This window comes from Lontra canadensis, unplaced genomic scaffold (genome assembly GCF_010015895.1).
Source record: "Lontra canadensis isolate GAN:19392208 unplaced genomic scaffold, GSC_riverotter_1.0 scaffold118, whole genome shotgun sequence".
NCBI lineage: Eukaryota > Metazoa > Chordata > Mammalia > Carnivora > Mustelidae > Lontra > Lontra canadensis.
In genome coordinates, this window is record NW_022631112.1 from 3,114,694 (window position 1) to 3,133,298 (window position 18,605).

The following is an 18,605-nucleotide window of genomic DNA, read 5'->3' on the forward strand; positions in this document are numbered from 1 at the left end:
CTCAGTCCCCTAGCCCGCTTCCCCCTACCCCTGCTGGCCACGGTCTACTTTCTTGATGAATCTGACTGCTCTCGGTACCTTATATAAGTAAAATCATAAGGTATTTATTTGTCCTTTGTGTCTGGCTTCTTTCACTTAGCATAATGTCTTCAGAGTTCATCCCTGTTGTAGCCTGAACTTTTATTTTTTTTACTTTTTTTTTTTAAGATTTTATTTATCTATTCGACAGACAGAGATCACAAGGAGGAAGAGAGGCAGGCAGAGAGAGAGAGGAAGAAGCAGGCTCCCTGCTGAGCAGAGAGCCCGACGCGGGGCTCGATCCGAGGACCCCGGGATCATGACCTGAGCCAAAGGCAGAGGCTTTAACCCACTGAGCCACCCAGGTGTCCCTGTAGCCTGAACTTTATTCCTTTTTGAGGCAGATTAAGATTTCTGTATACGTATATACCACATTTTATTCATCCACTGATGGACATTTTTGGGTTGTTTCCCCTTTTCGGCTATTGGGAATAATGCTGCAAAGGACACTGGTGTGCGAAATACCTGAGTTCCTGCTTTCAGTTCTTTGGTGTATATACCCAGAAGTAGAATTGCTAGGTCAAATGTTTAATTTTTTGAGAAACCGTGCCTGTGTATCCTTGAATAGGTCACAGAACCACTCTAAGCCCCATTTGTAAAATGAAGATAATAACAGCTCTACCTTATTAGAGTGGTCTGAGAATTCATGAATGTCCGTGTACAGCATTTAGCTCAGATTGGGCCCATCACCCCGTGTTCAGAGATGTTCCAGCTCAGAGTCCTCTGAAATTAAAGTACTCCAACTAAATGATCTCCAAAGTCACTCCCGGCTCCAAAAATCCACGATGCCACCATCAAATTATTTTCCTGGTAGAGAAGCCGGAGCTCTCAGTATATACATCAGGGGAACACGGTCTTCATGGTTCCCACAAAAATCCACCCTAGCCAAGATGGCCCAGTTTTCATAACTCTCTCCTTGGAATTTGCTAACACATGTCATTATCAACCAACCTCGAATTTTTTTCTGGCCGCTCCACTTCCCCCCTCTTTCTTTCCACACCCCCTTTCTCAGCTGGCTGCTCCTGCCCGCTCAATATCTGGGCTTCAAATTATCTTCCCTGGTTGCCTTTAGGTTCTTTCGCCGCAAGCTAATGTCTGTTGGAAGCAACACTTGCAAAATTATCCATATTACGGTTTCGTTCCCCAGAGCCACATATTTTAAATGAGTTTTTCCTCTTCGGCAGGATCCTGCTGGCAGAGCTCCTGCTATTGGTGAAGTCAGTGGAGTCGGGTTTCTCCCCCACATGCTGTTTATGTCGGGTTATCACTTGGCCTCAAGTTTGCATTCTCACCCTCCACCAGGAGTCCCGTGCCTGTGAGCAACAACCTCCCGTGCCATCCCAGCGGATGTTTACGTCTCAGCAAACCCTCTCGAGAAAAGTAAGGAGACGAAATCTGCTTTCGGGCTTTTTCTAGAGCCGGCCAGATTCGGCATTCCAGCCGGGAGTGGACTCACTCACTATTTGAGGAATTATTTTCCTTCTCCACTTCTATTCCTCCGTCTCCCCCTCCAAGGGTGAACTTACAACAACCGACCTCTCCTCACTAGACATGTGAAGTTGGAGCACCTGGGTGGTTCAGTGGGTTAAGACACTGCCTTTGGCTCAGGTCATGATCTCAGGGTCCTGGTATGGAGCCCCACATCGGGCTCTCTGCTCATCAGGGAGCCTGCTTCCCCCTCTCTCTCTGCCTGCCTCTCTGCCTACTTATGATCTCGGTCAAGTAAATAAATAAAATCTTAAAAAAAAAAAAAAAAAGACACGTGAATTTGCTGGAAGTTGCTCCCCAGTTCGGTCAGCAGCCTGACTGCCAAGAAACCAGTCACCCTTCCCGAAGCTTTTCCATAGCAAAAGGTAAAAGGGATTCCGGGGTTAGGAGTAAAGGCTTTTTTCCAGATCCTGGGCAGGTAAGCTTTGTTCTTTAACTTGTATGGGTTTGAGTCATCTCACCTGCCACGTTACAAAAAAACAAAACTAAACTAAAAAAAAAAAAAAAAAAAAAAAAAAAGAAGCAGGGGAGCGTTGTCGTAGCCAGGAGAAAGCTAGTCCTCAGAGCTCTGGTGCTCTGGGAAGGAACCAGCCTCCCCTGGACTTGGGCTAGGGCCACCATGCCCAGGAGGCTTGGTTCCAGAAGGCAGAGATGAAACAGGAAGGACTTTCCTAATGCAAAGTCCTCAACCTACCCCGAGGTGAGCATCTAGGTTTACGGATTATCAAGCCCCTCATGGGCTCCTTCTTCCTTCATTATTTATTGTCTGTGGGCTGCTCCAGACACCGTGCAGGCAAAATCAAACGCAACACTCCAGCTTTCGAGGGAAAAGATTCCACCTGGGACCAGCAGGCTATAGGTACATGGAAAAGTATTGACCAAAATGAGTTTGTTGGGTTTTGCACACCCCCCCATTTATCTTGGCTTAAATTTAGTTCATCATGAAGGGCTGTGCCTATGGTTGAGGCCCCCATCCATACAGCAGGCTACTAATTTTAGGCCCTCACCACCCCTTTGACCTGGTTTCATTCTGGGACGTGCACCAGCTACTTGCAGCCACGCAGCACGTCCCTCTCTAGAATGCAGGTGACGAGTAACCGGCACAGAAGTCTAGTAGCAAATGCTCACAGGCTCCCTGCTCCTACCAAAGCTGCTCTGTTTTGTCACACCTGCACGTATCAGCCTGTCCTTCCCTGATGAGGTCCTACCCACCTCCTGACCTCTTGCCCCGCAGCAACCCTATAAGGACAGATGCTCTTAAGAAGTCCCTGCTTCCTTGCCTGCCAGCAAGCCATGACAAGACCAGCCTCCCATCCCCTCCTTGAGCCAAGAGGCCCCCAAAAGCCCTGGTCGCATTTCAGTCTCACTCGCCCAGGGAGCCCATCCGACATGGGGTTTGCGGCTCAGAAAATGATAGTGAAAAACATACAAGCCAGAGCTCTTTCTAAACAAACTCTGTGTGTCCCCAGAAACTGCTTGCACTTTTAACCTCCGCTTTCTCTTCTTCTTTCTCATTCTTATGGGAAGGAAGTGCCTATGTGCTGAGCCGGTCAATCTCCCTTGCTGGGCTCTGTCCTGAAGGGCGTGACAAGCAGCGTTTCACCAAGCAACCTTTACCGGGAGGGACCCCCTTGCTGCCAGCCTTGCTTTTGATTGGTTTCTTTCCTTCCCGCTTCACCTCTGGGGGGGCTCCTTCCAGGGGGAACTTCTCCCTTTTGTCAGCCAGAGTGGGTGAGTCAGACGGGATAGATTCCCAGAGGTCCGTCTGTGCTTTCCGAAGATAAAACGAAAACCAGCAAAGTAAGCTGGAGCTGGTACCCCTTCCTGAGGCAGTTCAGTCCCCCAAGTTGGGATGATAGAACGGTGTCACATTCTCCAGGAGGTCAGACGCTCCAGCACCCCCAGCCAAGCCCCCAAGATTAGACTAGACTAGAAGAAGAGCTGGCGGTCACCCTCCCACCCCCGCCCAGCGCCATCCCTTGGGGCGCCCCAGGCATGCTCCCCACCGGACCCAGGAGAGAAATGCCCCTGGGAGGGGGGCCCTAAACGCTACTCACGGTACCTCTAGGCAAGGATGAGATGAGAAGGAGCTGCAGAAAAGTGAGCCCCAACTGCGTCCAGCAGCCCAGCTCCATCGTTTCCTAGCCGGTGCCCCGATGAGCGACTGCTGCGGAGGGACCGGAGGGGCCGCGGGAGGCCAGGGGCCGGCGGCTCTTACACGGAACTCCCCAAGCCCCAGCTGAGCGGGAGCTCGGGTTTCAGCTCGCCAGGCTCTCCCATCCTCATCGGAGGGGAACCACCTTCAGCCAGAGCGACGTCAGCCCAAAACCTCTCCTCTCTGCCGCCTTAACCCTTGCGGGGCCCGGGAGGTGTGGCCACGCAGGGAGGCCCCCGGGCTGCGGCTGGAAGGGACGCCCGGGGCAGGAGGCCAGCCGGCTGGGACAGGAGGAGCCGGCAGCACCTTGGCTGGGGGCAGAGGTAGGCGGGGCTGTGGCGCCGCTCAGGTGAGGCCGGAAACCCAGCCCCACCCCCACCCAGAGGAGTCCTGCCTGGGATGGCACTCTGAGGCTGTTAAGGTCACGGCTTGGGTGGGCGGGGCTTCCACCTCAAGCATCTAACCTCAAGCATCTAACCACCTTCCACCTCAAGCATCTAACCCAGGTGAGCACAATTTGGAAACCCTCCTCTTTGCATCTGTAGGCATCTTCCCATGATGCCCATCATGGTGTGGTCAGCAGCATAAATAGATCCTGTGCACATGCCAGGCAGAGTATAAGGGATAAAAGAACACCCAAGACACTGCCTCTGTCGTGACAGTGGCCATCTAGGCATAGGGACAGCAAATGGAATCTTGAATAACAAGAAAGGATGCTTATTCAAAGGATAATAGCCAATTTTTTTAAATCAGTTTCTCCGTGCCAGGCATTTAAGTATCTTACATGCATCAACTCATTTAGTCCTCATAATAAACCGCTATCATCTCCATTTTACAGATAGGGAAACTGAGTCACTGCGCTTTCAATAGTTCATCCACAGTCTCCGTGTAAGTAAGTAGTAGAGCCAGGATTTGAATGCAGATCTAAGGTCTATCGTCCTAGCCACCAGTCTCTACCATGTCTTAGGATGCTGTGACTATGGCATTTAATCACTTGTACACGTTCAATGATGGTATTATCCACACTGAAACAGACTCAGAGATGAAGTGACTTGCTCAAGGTCCCTCAGCCGGAAGTGCCAGAGCAGAGTTCACAGCCAGGTCTAACTCAGGGAAGTGCCGGGGTTTCAGGCCATGCTTGGTCCCAGTTTGTATTGTCCCATGAAGAACAAAAGTTGGGAGAAGTGGATGATATTCAGGCCTGGGGCAGTGGGAAATTTACCTAAACTGGGGAAGCTTCACCTGGAGCCTGAGAGAGAGGGGATCTCAATCCAGGGAAGGGTTTGAGGAGGCCTTTCTAGGAGGAAGGACTGAATTGGGCCAGTGCCACTGGGAAATGATGAGTATTTACCTGTGTATATTACAATTTTATGTGTATTCTTGTTCCCAAAGGATCCATGGCAGCGTGTACCATTAAAACGCATTTTAAACAGTTTTGAGAAGAATGTAAGTATCAGAACAAAAGCCAACACAAGAGGATAGATAATATGTATAGTTTGGATGAGGCAGAGGGCAGGAAAAGAGGAAGCAAGTGGTTACACTGTTTGGGTTTTATTCTGTCTTGGAATGAGGGGCTCTGGTAGTCTAGGAGCAGCGCGTTCTGGGCCCAAAGCAAAGATCTAGGAAGAAAAGTCATGTTGGCATCCAGACCGAGGGATGGAGGAGGCCAAGGCTGGCACTAAGAGCACCCCTGAGACCGCTGTCAGTGGCCTGAACCATAAGCAATGGAGTGGAAGGGGAAAACGGTGGGAGAGACTTAGGGAAGGTAGAACTGCCAGGGCTCAGGACAGACTGGATAGGCAGGGGCCTGGCATAGATGCTCCTCTCAGAGAGAAATTCCTGAATGTCAGCCACGCCTCTGGGGCCCATCTCAGAGAAGTGACTGTGAGCTTGGACTCGGCCGTCAATGACCCATATTCAAAGCCGCGATTCACCACTTTCTGACTCTATGACTGTGAGATCATAGAAAATATATGCTGGTCTCTGCCTCCAGCTCCTGGCACTGAGCTCTTGACACCCTTCTATTCCCGGGTGATACGAGTATCTTTGTCCTAATGAGGTGACTTCAGGTGGGGGCTGGTCATTAGAAAGTACAAGTCATTAGAAGCTTGGAATTTTTAGCGCTACACCCCCCCATTCTCTTGAGAAGGGAGAAAGGCTAAAAATGGAATTAATGGTGAGTAATGTCTCCCATGAGGAAGCCTCCATAAAAATCCCTATAGTGTAAGGTTTGGAGAGCTTCCACATTCCATGTATCAGTGGGATGATGTACCCCAACTCCATGGGGGTAGAAGCATGGGACTCTCAGACCTCCCCTACATATCTCTTCATCTGGCTGTCCATTTATATCCTTCATCACTTCCTTTAATGAACTCGCAAATGTAAGAGATTCCCTGAGCTCTGTGAGCCCTTCAAGCAAGTCACCGAATCCAAGGGGGAGGATGTTATGGGACGCTCTGTATTGTAGCCAAGGGGGTAACTTGAGGACCTAGCACTTGAAGTTGGTGTCTGAAGTGGGACAGTCTTGTGGGACTGAGCACTTGACCTGTGGGATGTGACATCCTCTCCAGAAACTGTCAGAATTGAGTACAACTGTAGGACACCCAGCTGGTGTTAAAGACTCGCTTGGTGGGGGGAAAAAAAATCACACATATCAGAAGTGTCCAAAGTGAGTGGGGTAGAAATATGAGAGTATGGAATACACCAGGAGAAAGAAGGACAGGGGCTTTCGGTTGTTTTTTGGTCTGTTTTTTGTTTTTTGTTTTGTTTTTTCCCAATACAATGACCTAAACCAAGCTAACTAACGCTCTCAATCTCAGTTTTCTCATCTGTAAAATGGAAATAATCGTCAAACTTTGAGACAGGCGAATTTAAGGAGACTATGTACATAATAGGGCCCTTAGCACACTGCCTAACTCATACTAAATGCTCAATAAATATTATATGTATTATGAGCCTGAGTCTGACACTATATGGCACGGGCCTTCTTCCTCACCCACAACTTCCCTATCCAGGTGAAAACTGATTAAAATTAGCACAAAGAATAGCCTCTAAAAGGCAGGAAAATACCAAAGGGCAACATATCTGCGGGTTGGAGGTCAGAGGTGAGAAGAGGGGAGGTTCATTTTATGGCTGGCCAAACAGCTCTAGTCCTTTGGTGATGGGCCTGGGGATGTGGTGACTTAGTTTCCAAATACTGAGGTCTTAGAGCTTCTCAGGAGTCTGTTCCTCCCATCAGCTGACATTACCACTTCCTTCTTCCCTCATCTCCATCCCCCCAACCTCCCACCCCACCCCCTACACACATACACAGCCACTTATCAAAACAGATTAACCAGCAGCCTCATTCCTATAGCAACTATACCTCACCAGGCTGGGACTCTAGGTGATGAAGCTAAAGAAGTCCCCAGTGCCAGGTCTTTGTTCTTCCAGGCTTAGGAACCTGGAAACAGCCCCTCACTCCTCTTTCTGTAATGCCCACAGTAGTATAATTGTTCCCTGCTAATTTGCTGTCTAATTTAGGTTTACGAATTTCCTAGAGCTGCAGAGTCTGGAAAGGAACTCTCAAAAAGAAGCAGAACGTATTTCTCTGGGGAACACAAAGCCCTGATCCAATATTACCTTGTTGAACTTCACAATAAACCCAGGTTCACAGAGGGAGAGGGAAGCCATGACTATAAGAGAGGAAAGTCAGGAGTTTGCCTGAGGCCAAACGGCCCTACACAAACTTCGATTTTCCTACACAAGTTTAGTTTCCTCTCTTCCTATTATAATCAACTCAATTTCTCATATCGACAGAGTTGAGTATTGCTCTACATCAGAGGTTCTTAACCTGGATCACATGGGGTCTCTCATGAGGGAGTTTTTGTAGGGTCTTCAAACCTCCGCAAATTATACACAAAATCCTGCATGCATTGTTTTGGAGTAAGAGGGAGCCGTAGCCTTCTTCAAAGTCTCAAAAGGATCTGCAAACTCCCAACTTATTTTCAATCACTGGTGTTCATAAGCTGACATTGAAAAGTTGACAAAATATTCGTTAGATTTGGGGAAAGTGGCTTTGTATGCACAGCGGTTGTGTTTAGGCTACAAACTACACAGCGGATGTTTGAAGGACTGGCCCTCCCCGTGACTTTCCCCCACCATTTCTGCCTTAAACACGCATGCTTTGGACCACACCGGCTCCTGGTGAATCGAGCTGGAGCACTTACTACCCGTGTACACCTGGGCAGGTAATCTCACCCATGATGGCCTCAGTTTCCTCATCTGTTAAGCGGGAAGAATAATGGAGCCTGCCCCCAGAGGGTTGGAGTCAAGCACTCAGAACAGTGCCTATAACACACCAAGCACTCAGTAAATGTTGGCTATTTTTATTACCCTTCGCTCCCCCTCCTGCCCTTCTCTTGGACCCCTACCTCTGGCAGAAATAAATCACCAGAAAGGTGTGGGTGAAAAGGGCAAAGTGCCGTGCTGAGAAGTAGGGGATGATCCTGGAATGAAGAATTCTCTGCTTACCATCAGCACTCAGAAATCAACAGTTGACTGTAGTAGATGAAGTCATCCATTTCACGACAAGTCGCAATACCCACTCATTTTCACTCGAAAGGATGAGGCACTCCAGCAAAACCTGACCCTTCTTCTGTCCCACCCGGGAGGCTGCTCGCCTGTGAACACACAGGAGGAAACAGCAGGGAAGGCTGTCTTGTGCGAGCCAACAGCGCCCCAGTCTCCAAGCTCCAACTTCAGATCAGTGGCGAGCGGTAGCCATAGAGCCGGGAAGGGCAGAAGAAGGACCACTGGGGCGGACTGGTCAGCAAACCTGATAGAAACATCTCAGCCTAATGGGTAATTAAGTTTAGTTTTCATCAGCTGTGCAAAACACAAAAGTTCAAGTCAACCAGGGCCAGAGACGGAGAGGAGTAAGTCTGCAGGAAAGACAAAGGGCCCTTCCCCCGGAACCTGCTAGAACTTGCCCACCATGGAAGTCTCCAGCGCTAATGAATCCCGGCTATTCACCTACACGAGGAGCAATGATGCTCTGTCTCCAGGTCTGGCCCGGTTCCACTGTTTCCCCGGGAGAGCCAGGCTAGGGGGTCGGTTCATCTGCAGTTCTCTCTCTGGCCACATTCTTCCCACTCTAGGTCATTCTTTATGCTCCTTGCAGAAAGCTGGGGAGCTTCCCTCCTTCAGAATCAAAGTGTTCCTGAATCAGTTGGGGAAACCTCTTCTTGACTTCCATATGTATGTTTATAAAGCAATTTAAAAAAAAAAAAAAAAAACAGTTGTTGCCTATGCAACTGAACGGCAAAGCTTTATAAAGAAAACTGGCACAAATTCTGACCACAGGGGCGCCGGAGTGGCTCAGTCAGTTAAGAGGCAGACTCCTGGTTTTGGCTCAGGTCATGATCTCTGGGGTCCTGGGATCAAGCCCCGGGGATCTGGCTCTGCGCTCAGAGGGGAGTCAGCTTCCAGATTCTCTCCCTCTGCCCCTCCTGCCATGTGCACTCTCTGTCTCTAAAATAAGTAAAGAAATCTTAAAAAAAAAAAAAAAAAAAAAACAACTCTGACCACAGTCCAAGTGGCTGGCTCAAAAATTATGTAAAGTTGAGCCATTTTGAGTGGAGAAGGGAACAAAAGTAGAATAACTCCAAGGGAAGGCCACAGGGCAGGGTACCGCGGCACAAAACAGGCAGTGTAGTCACCACACCCCAGTATGCATCAAGGCTCTACTACTACTTGCTAGGGGAACTTGGGCAAGTTCTCCAGCCCCTCGGAGCCGCAGTTTTCTCTCATCTGTGAAAAAGGATGTAGTAGCTACCTTATCATTTTGGTGAGAAGATTAAAAGAGGCTGGCGTACATAATGGTAGTTCAGTCGCTGTGGACTATTTTAACTATGTATGGACATCAAATCTTAAGAGCCTTCAAAAAATCCTCCCTTCAGATGTTCAACTGAAATTAAACAGCTACTACCATTTTCTTTAGGTCTCGTCAGGTTATGCTCCTAAATTAATTGAAACAAATTCATGTCTAAAAAATAGATTGCCTTGTACATTTATGCTGCTCGTTGGAGATCAAGGGACAGAGTGTGCACTTGTTTGAAGACAAGTTGGGAGGCCTGTCCTGAATGGACCCGGGGCAGGCGTTAAAGGAAAATTTATCCTGATACTTGTTTAAAGACAGTGAGGAAGACTCTTCTCAAAAGACCAGTGCAATGGAGCCTTGAAGTAGGGAGACATCAGGCTCAACAATAAGGAAAAGTCTGGAAATAGAGCTAAGGAACAGGGTAGGGATCGGCTGAGGGAGAATTACCAAAAGGAAACTCAGGGGGAAGGGGAAGATTCTGACAAAACAATTTGACAGGATTCTTGCTGAAAGCAGGCCAGGCTGATCAGATACTGATGATGGGAGATTCTCACTAAATTGGGATTCTTGCTCTTGAGGATAAGACTCAAGATGGGGTCTAGTGGGAAAAAAAAAGGAGGGGGAGCTTAGAGAAGCCTGACTCAAGTTTGGTTAAGGAGACAGTCTTTGTCAAGGGACCCAGAGAAACCTAGGAAGGAGGGTCCCTTGCATTGAGTGTCTGGTTCAGTCTTGCTACACTTTTCACTGGGGTAAGTAGAATTTGCATGTAAAGCAACTTGACTTCTTCCACCAAAGGAAGCCAAGAAGGAAGCACAAATACTTAACCAGATAAAAATCATTTGCTCACTTATTCAGTTCAACGTACTGCATGTCTGCTACATATCCACCCTCACTTCAGGTCCTTGAAATATGGCTCTGAATAAAACCTGTGTGGGGCCTCACCTTGTGGATTTATAGACCAGAAAGCAATGAGAAACTGAGAAAATGTGAAGAGCAACATGTATGAGGAAGGAACATTCTAGAAGCATGTAACTGGCAGGGGTAGAGGGTCAGAAACGTTTCCCTGAGGGCATGACATGGAGCTTCAGACCTAAAGAAAAATAGAGGGTAGGAAGAGGAGAGGACAAGGGCTGAAGAGGACCCCATAATACAGAGGCTAGAGATGTAGGCTGGCCTTGAAAACCATGAACTTTATTCTCAGGGTGATGGGAACCAGTTTGAGGACCAGTGACTGGGTCAGATTTGCACATCAGACTCAGCTCTCTCTGCCTACATCCTGCACCAGTGGCAGACATGAGAGGCGCTGTGGAAGTCGACCAGATAGGATCCATGATTCTGATGTATGTGGGAATAACGGTGAGAAAGCTGTCAGAGGTGACTTCCAGCTCATGACCACATGGATATGGGGGTGTGCATGGGGGTGCTGGAGAAGCACCCCCTGTTCTCGCTCCCCAATCACTTGCTCTAGGAGAAGCCAGCTGCCGTGTTGTGTGAGCAGCCCTCCGGAGAATCTCGCGTGTGAAGGAACCGAAACTCTCTGGCAACAGTGACGTGAATGAGCTTGGAAGTGGACTGTGCAGCCTTCCCGATGGCCGCAGCCCCAGCGGGCAACCCAACGGCAACCTCAGGACAGCCCTCCTTGCGAGAACACCCTCCCCCCAAGCTAGGCAGCTCCCAGACTCATGAGCCTCAGACACCAGATGAGATCATAAATCGTGGAGTGTTACGCTGCTGAATTTGTTACACAGCAGTCAGTTACAAATACAAGAGGTTTCGGAATTGGGCAATCCATCTGTATCCTGGTACACCTGCTAGCCAGCGCGAGTGAGCTCCAGTGAGACATGTCCCCAGAATGAGATGATCACAGAGGTGTTTAGCTGCACAGAACAACAAACCCAATGCACACAGCTTAAACAATAGGGCATTTTATGACCTTGTCTAGCAATAAGTCCCACAGGTGTGGTGGCCTCAGTGTTATTTAATTCTGTGACGCAACAACAATGTTTAATACCCAGGACTGAATCACAGGCGATGCATCTGGCAGGCAAGCTCTTATGTAAAATCTCAGAACACACAAAAATAGCATGTATTGTTTAGGAATGCAAATGCATATCATTAAACTGTTAGAACATACAGAGAAGTGACATACGCTACCTTCAAAAAAGTTGAAAACGAGGGGCATCACAAAATATGGGGTACGCGATTTTAGCTAAAAAATAAAGGAAGCAAAGGACAAATCTGAAGAAATTAAAGCACAATGTTAAAATCAGTTTATCTTTGAGGAGAATCCACAGGTACCTGTTATCTTCTGAAAGTTTTTCATTATGTCTGGATTGTTGATAAGGGTATCTCTATCTTATGGTGCAATGAAGAAGGAGCGATAGGGAGATGTATGAGGGGAACCCAGGATAATATTTTCTGATGGACAGAGAAGACAAACAATTATTCTTCAATCTAGGAAAATCTGTTGAGTGTCTCATACGTGTCGGGCACATTCTAGGAAACAGGAATAACTTGGTGAGCAAGACTGAATGCTTCCTCTTTTCATGGGGTTTCCATACCACTGGGCAAAGACATAACCAACAAAGAGGGAAAATCAGAGGGCCAGAGTGCCACGTTAGAGATGAAATGGAGAAGTGCGGTAGAGTGACTGTGGAAGGAACTGTAGTTTGTGGAGTGAGAGCAAGCCTCCCTGAGAAGGTGACATGTCCACTGAGCCCAACATAAAGCACCATGGGAGCATCTGAGGAAAGGGGGGGAAACAGCTAAGGCAAAGGCTGAGTGGGAATGAGCTTAGCGCGCTTGAGGAGCACAAAGAAAGTCAGGGTGGCTGGTACACAGGGACACAACCCACACTTAGACAAGAGGGCGTAGGAAAGGGGCTAGGAGAGATATTGGTGTGATCAAGTGAAGCTTGATTAACAATAGTCACATCAGCTTCTGGGCATCAAAAATCCTTTGAGAACTTAGGGAAAAGCTACTGGTCCTAGGAAAATATACACATATTGATTCTTGCTTAATTTGGGGATATGAGCGGACCCTCTGAAGCCTACCCCAAAATGACCTGATTCTGGCATTTGAATTGAAGCCATGGTCTTCCCAGCCAGCCTTCGGCCCATGAGGATATGGGATCTAGCCATTTCCATCCAGTGTAGGGTTTCTCTGTAGGCAGTATTTGCGCTAACGCTCCCTACCAGGCTGGCCAAAAGGTCCCGAGCACTGTGCCAGGCTGAGGCTCTCATCCAGGTCCCACCCAGGTAAGCCGTATCCTACTCAATCTTCATTTCCCCTTGCCCTGCAGCGCAGCCTAAGGCTCTCCCTGCCTACTCTGAGCTCCCTCCCCCATTTATTTTTCACAGGCCTTACCACCAACCATTTGTCTCGCACTTCTAACTCTACTTGCTTTCTGCCTTTTAGAGAACCGACCCACACAACTGGTACCGGGACTGACCAACAGGAAGAGGTGGTGAGGCGGGGCGTGGGCTCCGGATGGCTCACCACACGGCCGGCAAGGAACGCTCCACTCCAAACGGTATTTGGGGCACAGATGATTCCTGGCATAAGGCGGCAATCCAATTGCTAAAAAGTCCACAGGGGCTTACTTCAAGGAACATCCTGGTGGGGGAGAATGCCTGGCTGGGGTGATGATTCACAGGCCTTGGAACGCTGTGGGGGAGTAACACATTTAAGAACAACGGAAAGAGCTGGTTACCGAGCTGACCTGAATCCCTACAGAGGGAGAAGGAGAAACAAAGGGCAATTAACAGATATAAACTACATATGAAAGACAGTGGTCCCCTTTGGTAGCTCCTGCGGGAGAGTGGACACACTCGGGTTCTAATATTTATAATCGCTTCAAAGAGCGTCGAATGCTTTGTCCAAGCTGATCTACTGTGCTCTGGCAGGAAAAACATGAACTCTTAAACCGAAGACGGAGTCATCTGGATGGATGCCCCAAAGGTGCCCCTGACTCCTCCAAGCCTATGGACACAGCTCACCTGTCCCTAATAAGAGCCAGAACTCCCTGCTGGGAGAAGATAGAGCATAGGCCTCCCTACTGCAAGAGAACAGGTGTCTTCCTCAACACTTTGCCTCCAGACCTGTCCCGACGGCCAGACTGATAACTAGATTTAATTTTCAGTTTAGGAAATGATGCATCTGATAAAGAAAGAAAGGCAAACCCCAGTGGAGCTGTAAGAATGAGTTAGCTTGTACCCACAGGAGTTAGGGCGGTACCCATGGGATTGGATTTTGGGAGTGCTTGATGGAGGAGTACAGAACATATGAAAAGATACGCAGAAGTTCATTTACTTGGGGGTACTCTTCAGGGTCATGGGATTTAATGCCCTGGTGAGAACCCCTGGCTATGGGCAAACCTGCTGCTAGGTAAGTCTTAGAAAGCTGAAGAAAATATTAGCCTGTGATGACTAATGTGGTAATGCCTGACATGCCACAGGAGGATAGTGGAATTAAACAGTTCAGGGTTTGAGGCGTATTGGGTAGGATATACTGGACGAAGAGAAAAGACACATTAGAGATTTTGGCCAATGGAAGGACTAAGGGAACACACCGTTCACCAAGGCCATTAGAAATGTCCTGATAGGATGGCGACTGGCATCACTAGACATGTAGTGGTGGCTTTCTGCTACAGTCTAGGGTTGACTCTAGGAAACAGGTCACAGAACCAGGCTTACTGAGGGCAATGAGAATGAGGATGCCCCAAAGCAACAGATTCCAGGTGATGGTGTTGAATCACTGGAAAGGAGGCAGACCCCAATTTATCATCACAACTAACTAAACGGAAGGGGCAGCCAAGGGGCTTGACCCACAAGAAGTTGTGGAGTTGCAGAATGTGGTATCCCTAGGGACAAAGCAGACAGGCAGACAAGGGTGCTACTTAATATACACAATCTGAAAAGCAAGAATGGAGGAGTGCCTGGGAGGCTCAGTGGGTTAAGCCTCTGCCTTCAGCTCAGGTCATGATCTCAGGGTCCTGGGACCAAGCCCTGCGTCGGGCTCTCTGCTCAGCAGGGAGCCTGCTTCCCCCTCTCTGCCTGCCTCTCTCCCTACTTGTGATCTCTCTCTCTGTATCAAATAAATAAAGAAAATCTTTAAAAAAAATTGTTTTAGGGACGCCTGGGTGGCTCGGTTGGTTAAGCAGCTGCCTTCGGCTCAGGTCATGATCCCAGCGTCCTGGGATCGAGTCCCACATCGGGCTCCTTGCTTGGCGGGGAGCCTGCTTCTCCCTCTGCCTCTGTCTGCCTGTGCTCTCTCTCTCTCTCTCTCTCTCTCTCTCTGACAAATAAATAAATAAATAAAATCTTTAAAAAAAAAATTGTTTTAAATCTTAAAAAAAAAAAGAAAAGCAAGAATGGAGGGGCACCTGGGTGGCTCAGTTGGTTAAGCATTTGACTCTTGATTTCAGCTCAGGTCATGATCTCAGGGTTGTGGGATCGACCCCTGCATCAGGCTCCATGCTCGGGGTGGGGAGTGGGGAAGGGATTCTCTCTTTCCCTCTACCTCTGCCCCTCCCTCTGTGCATTTTCTCTCCCCCCACCCCTCTAATAAATAAATCTAAAAAAAAAAAAGAAGAAGAAGAAAGAAAGAAAGAAAGAAAGAAAGAAAGAAAGAAAGAAAGAAAGAAAGAAAGAAAGGATGGATGGATGAGCAGGAAGCTGAGGGTAGTTGCTCCAGGAGGAAGTCATGACCCTTGCTCAAATCCTGGATCTGAGCCAGCTTTCATGCCCAGAACCTATTCTGGATGGTTCCCTAAAAGGAAGTACATCAGGGGTGCTAGGTGGCTCCATTGGTTAAGCATCTGCCTTCAGCTCAGGTGGTGATCTCAGGGACCTGGGATGGAGCCTTGAGTCAGGCTCCCTGCTCAATGGGGAGCCAGCTTCTCCCTCTCCCTCTGCTCCTCTCTCTTGTTTCCTCTCACTCTCGCTCTCAAATAAATAAATATATAAATGTTTTTTTAAAAGTGATGTACATCAGCGATACCACGGCAAGTAGATACTATAATGATCCCCTCGATCTTTCCCCAAAAAGTCATACAATCGTTCACTCAGATGACCGTGGGCCGAGGAAAGGGAAAGACAGGTACATTCTGAGGATTACTGGACACAGTCCGAGATGCAGCAATACCGAGAGACCTGAAATGTCATCACTGCCCCCTGTCTGGGGCACAGGGAAGCAAGTCAGTGAAGTGAATCCTGGCCAAAAGCCAGCCCACAGCGGGTCCAGTAGGTCCATGGACCCAGCCAGTGATCCTGTTCCTGGTCTCCAAACACATCCTTGGGATTGCCAATACTCAGCTATTAAACACCTATGTGGGATCGTCGGCCCACCATAATAGAAAAGCCGCATAAAAGCCTCTGAAACTGCGTTCCGCTCCCTAAGATGGTGAATCAAAAACAGTATCACATTCTGGGGGGATGGCAGAGATTAGCGCCAGCCTTAAAGATCTTAATGACTGCAGGAGTGGCAATCTTTCTCGTATCTCCCAATCTCAATTTAATTTGCCAGTCAGGTCCCTGCAGAAGCCAGACGGATGCTGTAGAAGGACTACAGACGATCACAAACTCAGCCAAGAAGTAGTTCCAACAATGGCGGCCTTGTTAGGCCGTCTTTACTAGAACCAGTGAACACAGGCAGCCAACGAGTCCTTTTCTATCTTGATCAGAGAAGAGACATCAGCAACAATTTACATTTGCGTAAAATGGACAATAATATGCATTTACAGTCCTGTCCTGGGCTCCTGCTAATTTCCTGCTGTCACAACAGAGTCCAAAGTCTGGACCATCTGGACATCCCGTAGAACTACCACACTGACCCACTACATTAAGGACAGAGCACAGAGAGGACGAGACAGCTAGCGCAATGGGGGCCTTGCTAAAGTGAGTCACTTCGGAGGGTGAGAGAGAAGACCTATGAAGACACAGGAGTACAGCACGTGGGTCACGTTTTCAGGGGTCCAGAGATCAGGGCTTAGAAATACTGTCCAAAGTATAAGGCAAATTGCTGTAATTTTCATCCCCTGCCACCCAGAATGAGGCACGGGGTCTGCCCGGCTTCTTTGGGTCATGATCTGGGGGCGGCACCTTCCACATCAAACAATAGTCCTCCAGTCCGTCTGCCAGGAAATCTGAAAGGTGGCCAGCTTTGCATGGGGCCTGGAGCAAGAAGGGGATCTGAAGGCCAGGAGGTAGGTAGCTCTGTCACTTGGAGTGTGTGATGGGCCAGGCCATCTGGTGTTGGAGGGTCGCTGGTGGAAAAAAAAAAAAAAAAAACCACAGGAGGGATCTCACATCAAGCCCCAGTGGGAGAAGCACAACATAGGCCCCCAGGGTCCTGGACCAAGGTTATTTCATCTACAGCATTTGTGTTTTGAGGCACAGATCCCAGAGTGTTGCTGAACACTGGTGGAGAGGGGATGTTGGGCCAGGGACACCAGTTCATGACCAGGAATTCCAGACTGCTTGGCCACCCCGACGGTTGCCCTAGGACCGGATGGTGAAGGGCAGGGTTCCCAACTCCCAATGTCCAAGCTGGGTTTACAGATGGGACACCTTGGGATGTGAGTACTAGCTGAAACGAAATGGTGGGTATGTCACAGCCGGCACGGAGTGGACTTGAACAACAGGCCTGAGGGAAAATCTTTCCAACAGGAGGAGCTTTGAGAGGTACACCCACTGTCTGAGGAAGTGGCCAGACGTGAGAACACATACAGACTCGTGGACAGTGGCAAACGGCTTTGCGGGCTAATAGGGAGCCTGCCATCAAAGGACTGAGTGAGTGGACCCCAGCAGGTGTGGGACAGAGGTGTGTGGGTGGGCACACGGGGACAGGCGCCAAGCCTGACCAGAAAATGTGATCACGGTGGACGAGAAAGCAGCCGCTGTGGAGAAGGCACTGAATTAGAATAGCCAAGTAGACACAAACGACTCAGCCAGCTCACATTAACCGGTTCTTGTCACCTCAATGTGCTGGGCCCGTGACCAGAACGACCACAGTAGTGGAGACAGAGGTCACACGGCAGGAAGCCAGCCTGACCACTGCCGCCTCCTGGGGTCCAGCCTCTTAGCTCACAAGCCCAGCGCTGCGCACCTGCTATGGGGCTGTTCTGATCCAGCAGGCGTGGCACGGGGACCTGAGATTTTGCACTTCTGACAAGGACCCAAATCGTGCCGGTGAGCCCAAGGACGCTGGTCTGTGCACCAAGTCTGAGGAGTGCGGACCTATAGAAGTTCCTTCCACTAAGGTCAGAGACTAGGCTAGACCGCCAATAGAGGGCCAAGGTCTGTCAACAAACTGGCAAGGAGAGTCACGCGGTATTCCCCTGGACCGCCGTTCCCCTGCGGCACTGCCCACCCTTGAGAGCTGACACCACCAGCTCCGCCTGACTTGACTGAGCGGGATTTCGAACCACGCTTCCTACGAACGAAGGGGCTGTTCTTTGCTAAGCAGCTTGGAGGTGGGCAGCACAGATGCTGCTGCGTCTCAAGGAATTTAGGACTGGTAACGACGTCTTCTCCTCCCTCTGCGCTGCTGGCTAGACCACGAGCGCCAAACTTTCAATCCTGGGTGTCCAGCGGCTGCAACAGAATTATAATCAGAGGAAGTATGCCACTCTCCAAGTGGCTTAGAAGCAGTGAGGGACCTGGTGGGGGCTCACCATAAACCCAAGTCCACACGTGCCTGCCAGGGGCTCGGCACACCTGCCATACCCATTCTCCTTCACAGTGGGCCTCCCAGAGCCTCAGGATAGTCAGGCTGGGCCGGGGCTGCACGGACGCCGAGCTCCTCAAGAATGTCTCCCTGCTTGGACTGGGCCCAGTTACCTGTGATTTGGCTCCAGGTCCCCCCAACTGCCCCCACCCCCGCTACCCCCTATTTTTTTTTTTCTTATCATATTTCATTGGAAAATCTGATCTCATTTAAGGTTTGTGTTTCCAATTGCGTGTCTGGGCAGGTGACCAGTGGAATGCAGCCAGGGAAATGTAAACAGTTAATGAAATCGAACAG

General features: G+C 49.2%; 1 protein-coding gene across 2 annotated transcripts in view; it reads right to left on the reverse strand.

The window, feature by feature from the left end:
- Nucleotides 1-3,754, reverse strand: part of PAMR1 (peptidase domain containing associated with muscle regeneration 1) — a 69,563-nt gene extending 65,809 nt beyond the window's left edge. For both annotated transcript variants that reach the window (XM_032841012.1, XM_032841011.1), the window contains exon 1: nt 3,629-3,754. In XM_032841012.1, coding sequence (XP_032696903.1) covers nt 3,629-3,701 — 73 coding nt within the window. In that variant the 5' untranslated portion in view covers nt 3,702-3,754. The remainder of the gene's footprint in view (nt 1-3,628) is intronic.
- Nucleotides 3,755-18,605: the final 14,851 nt, after the last annotated feature.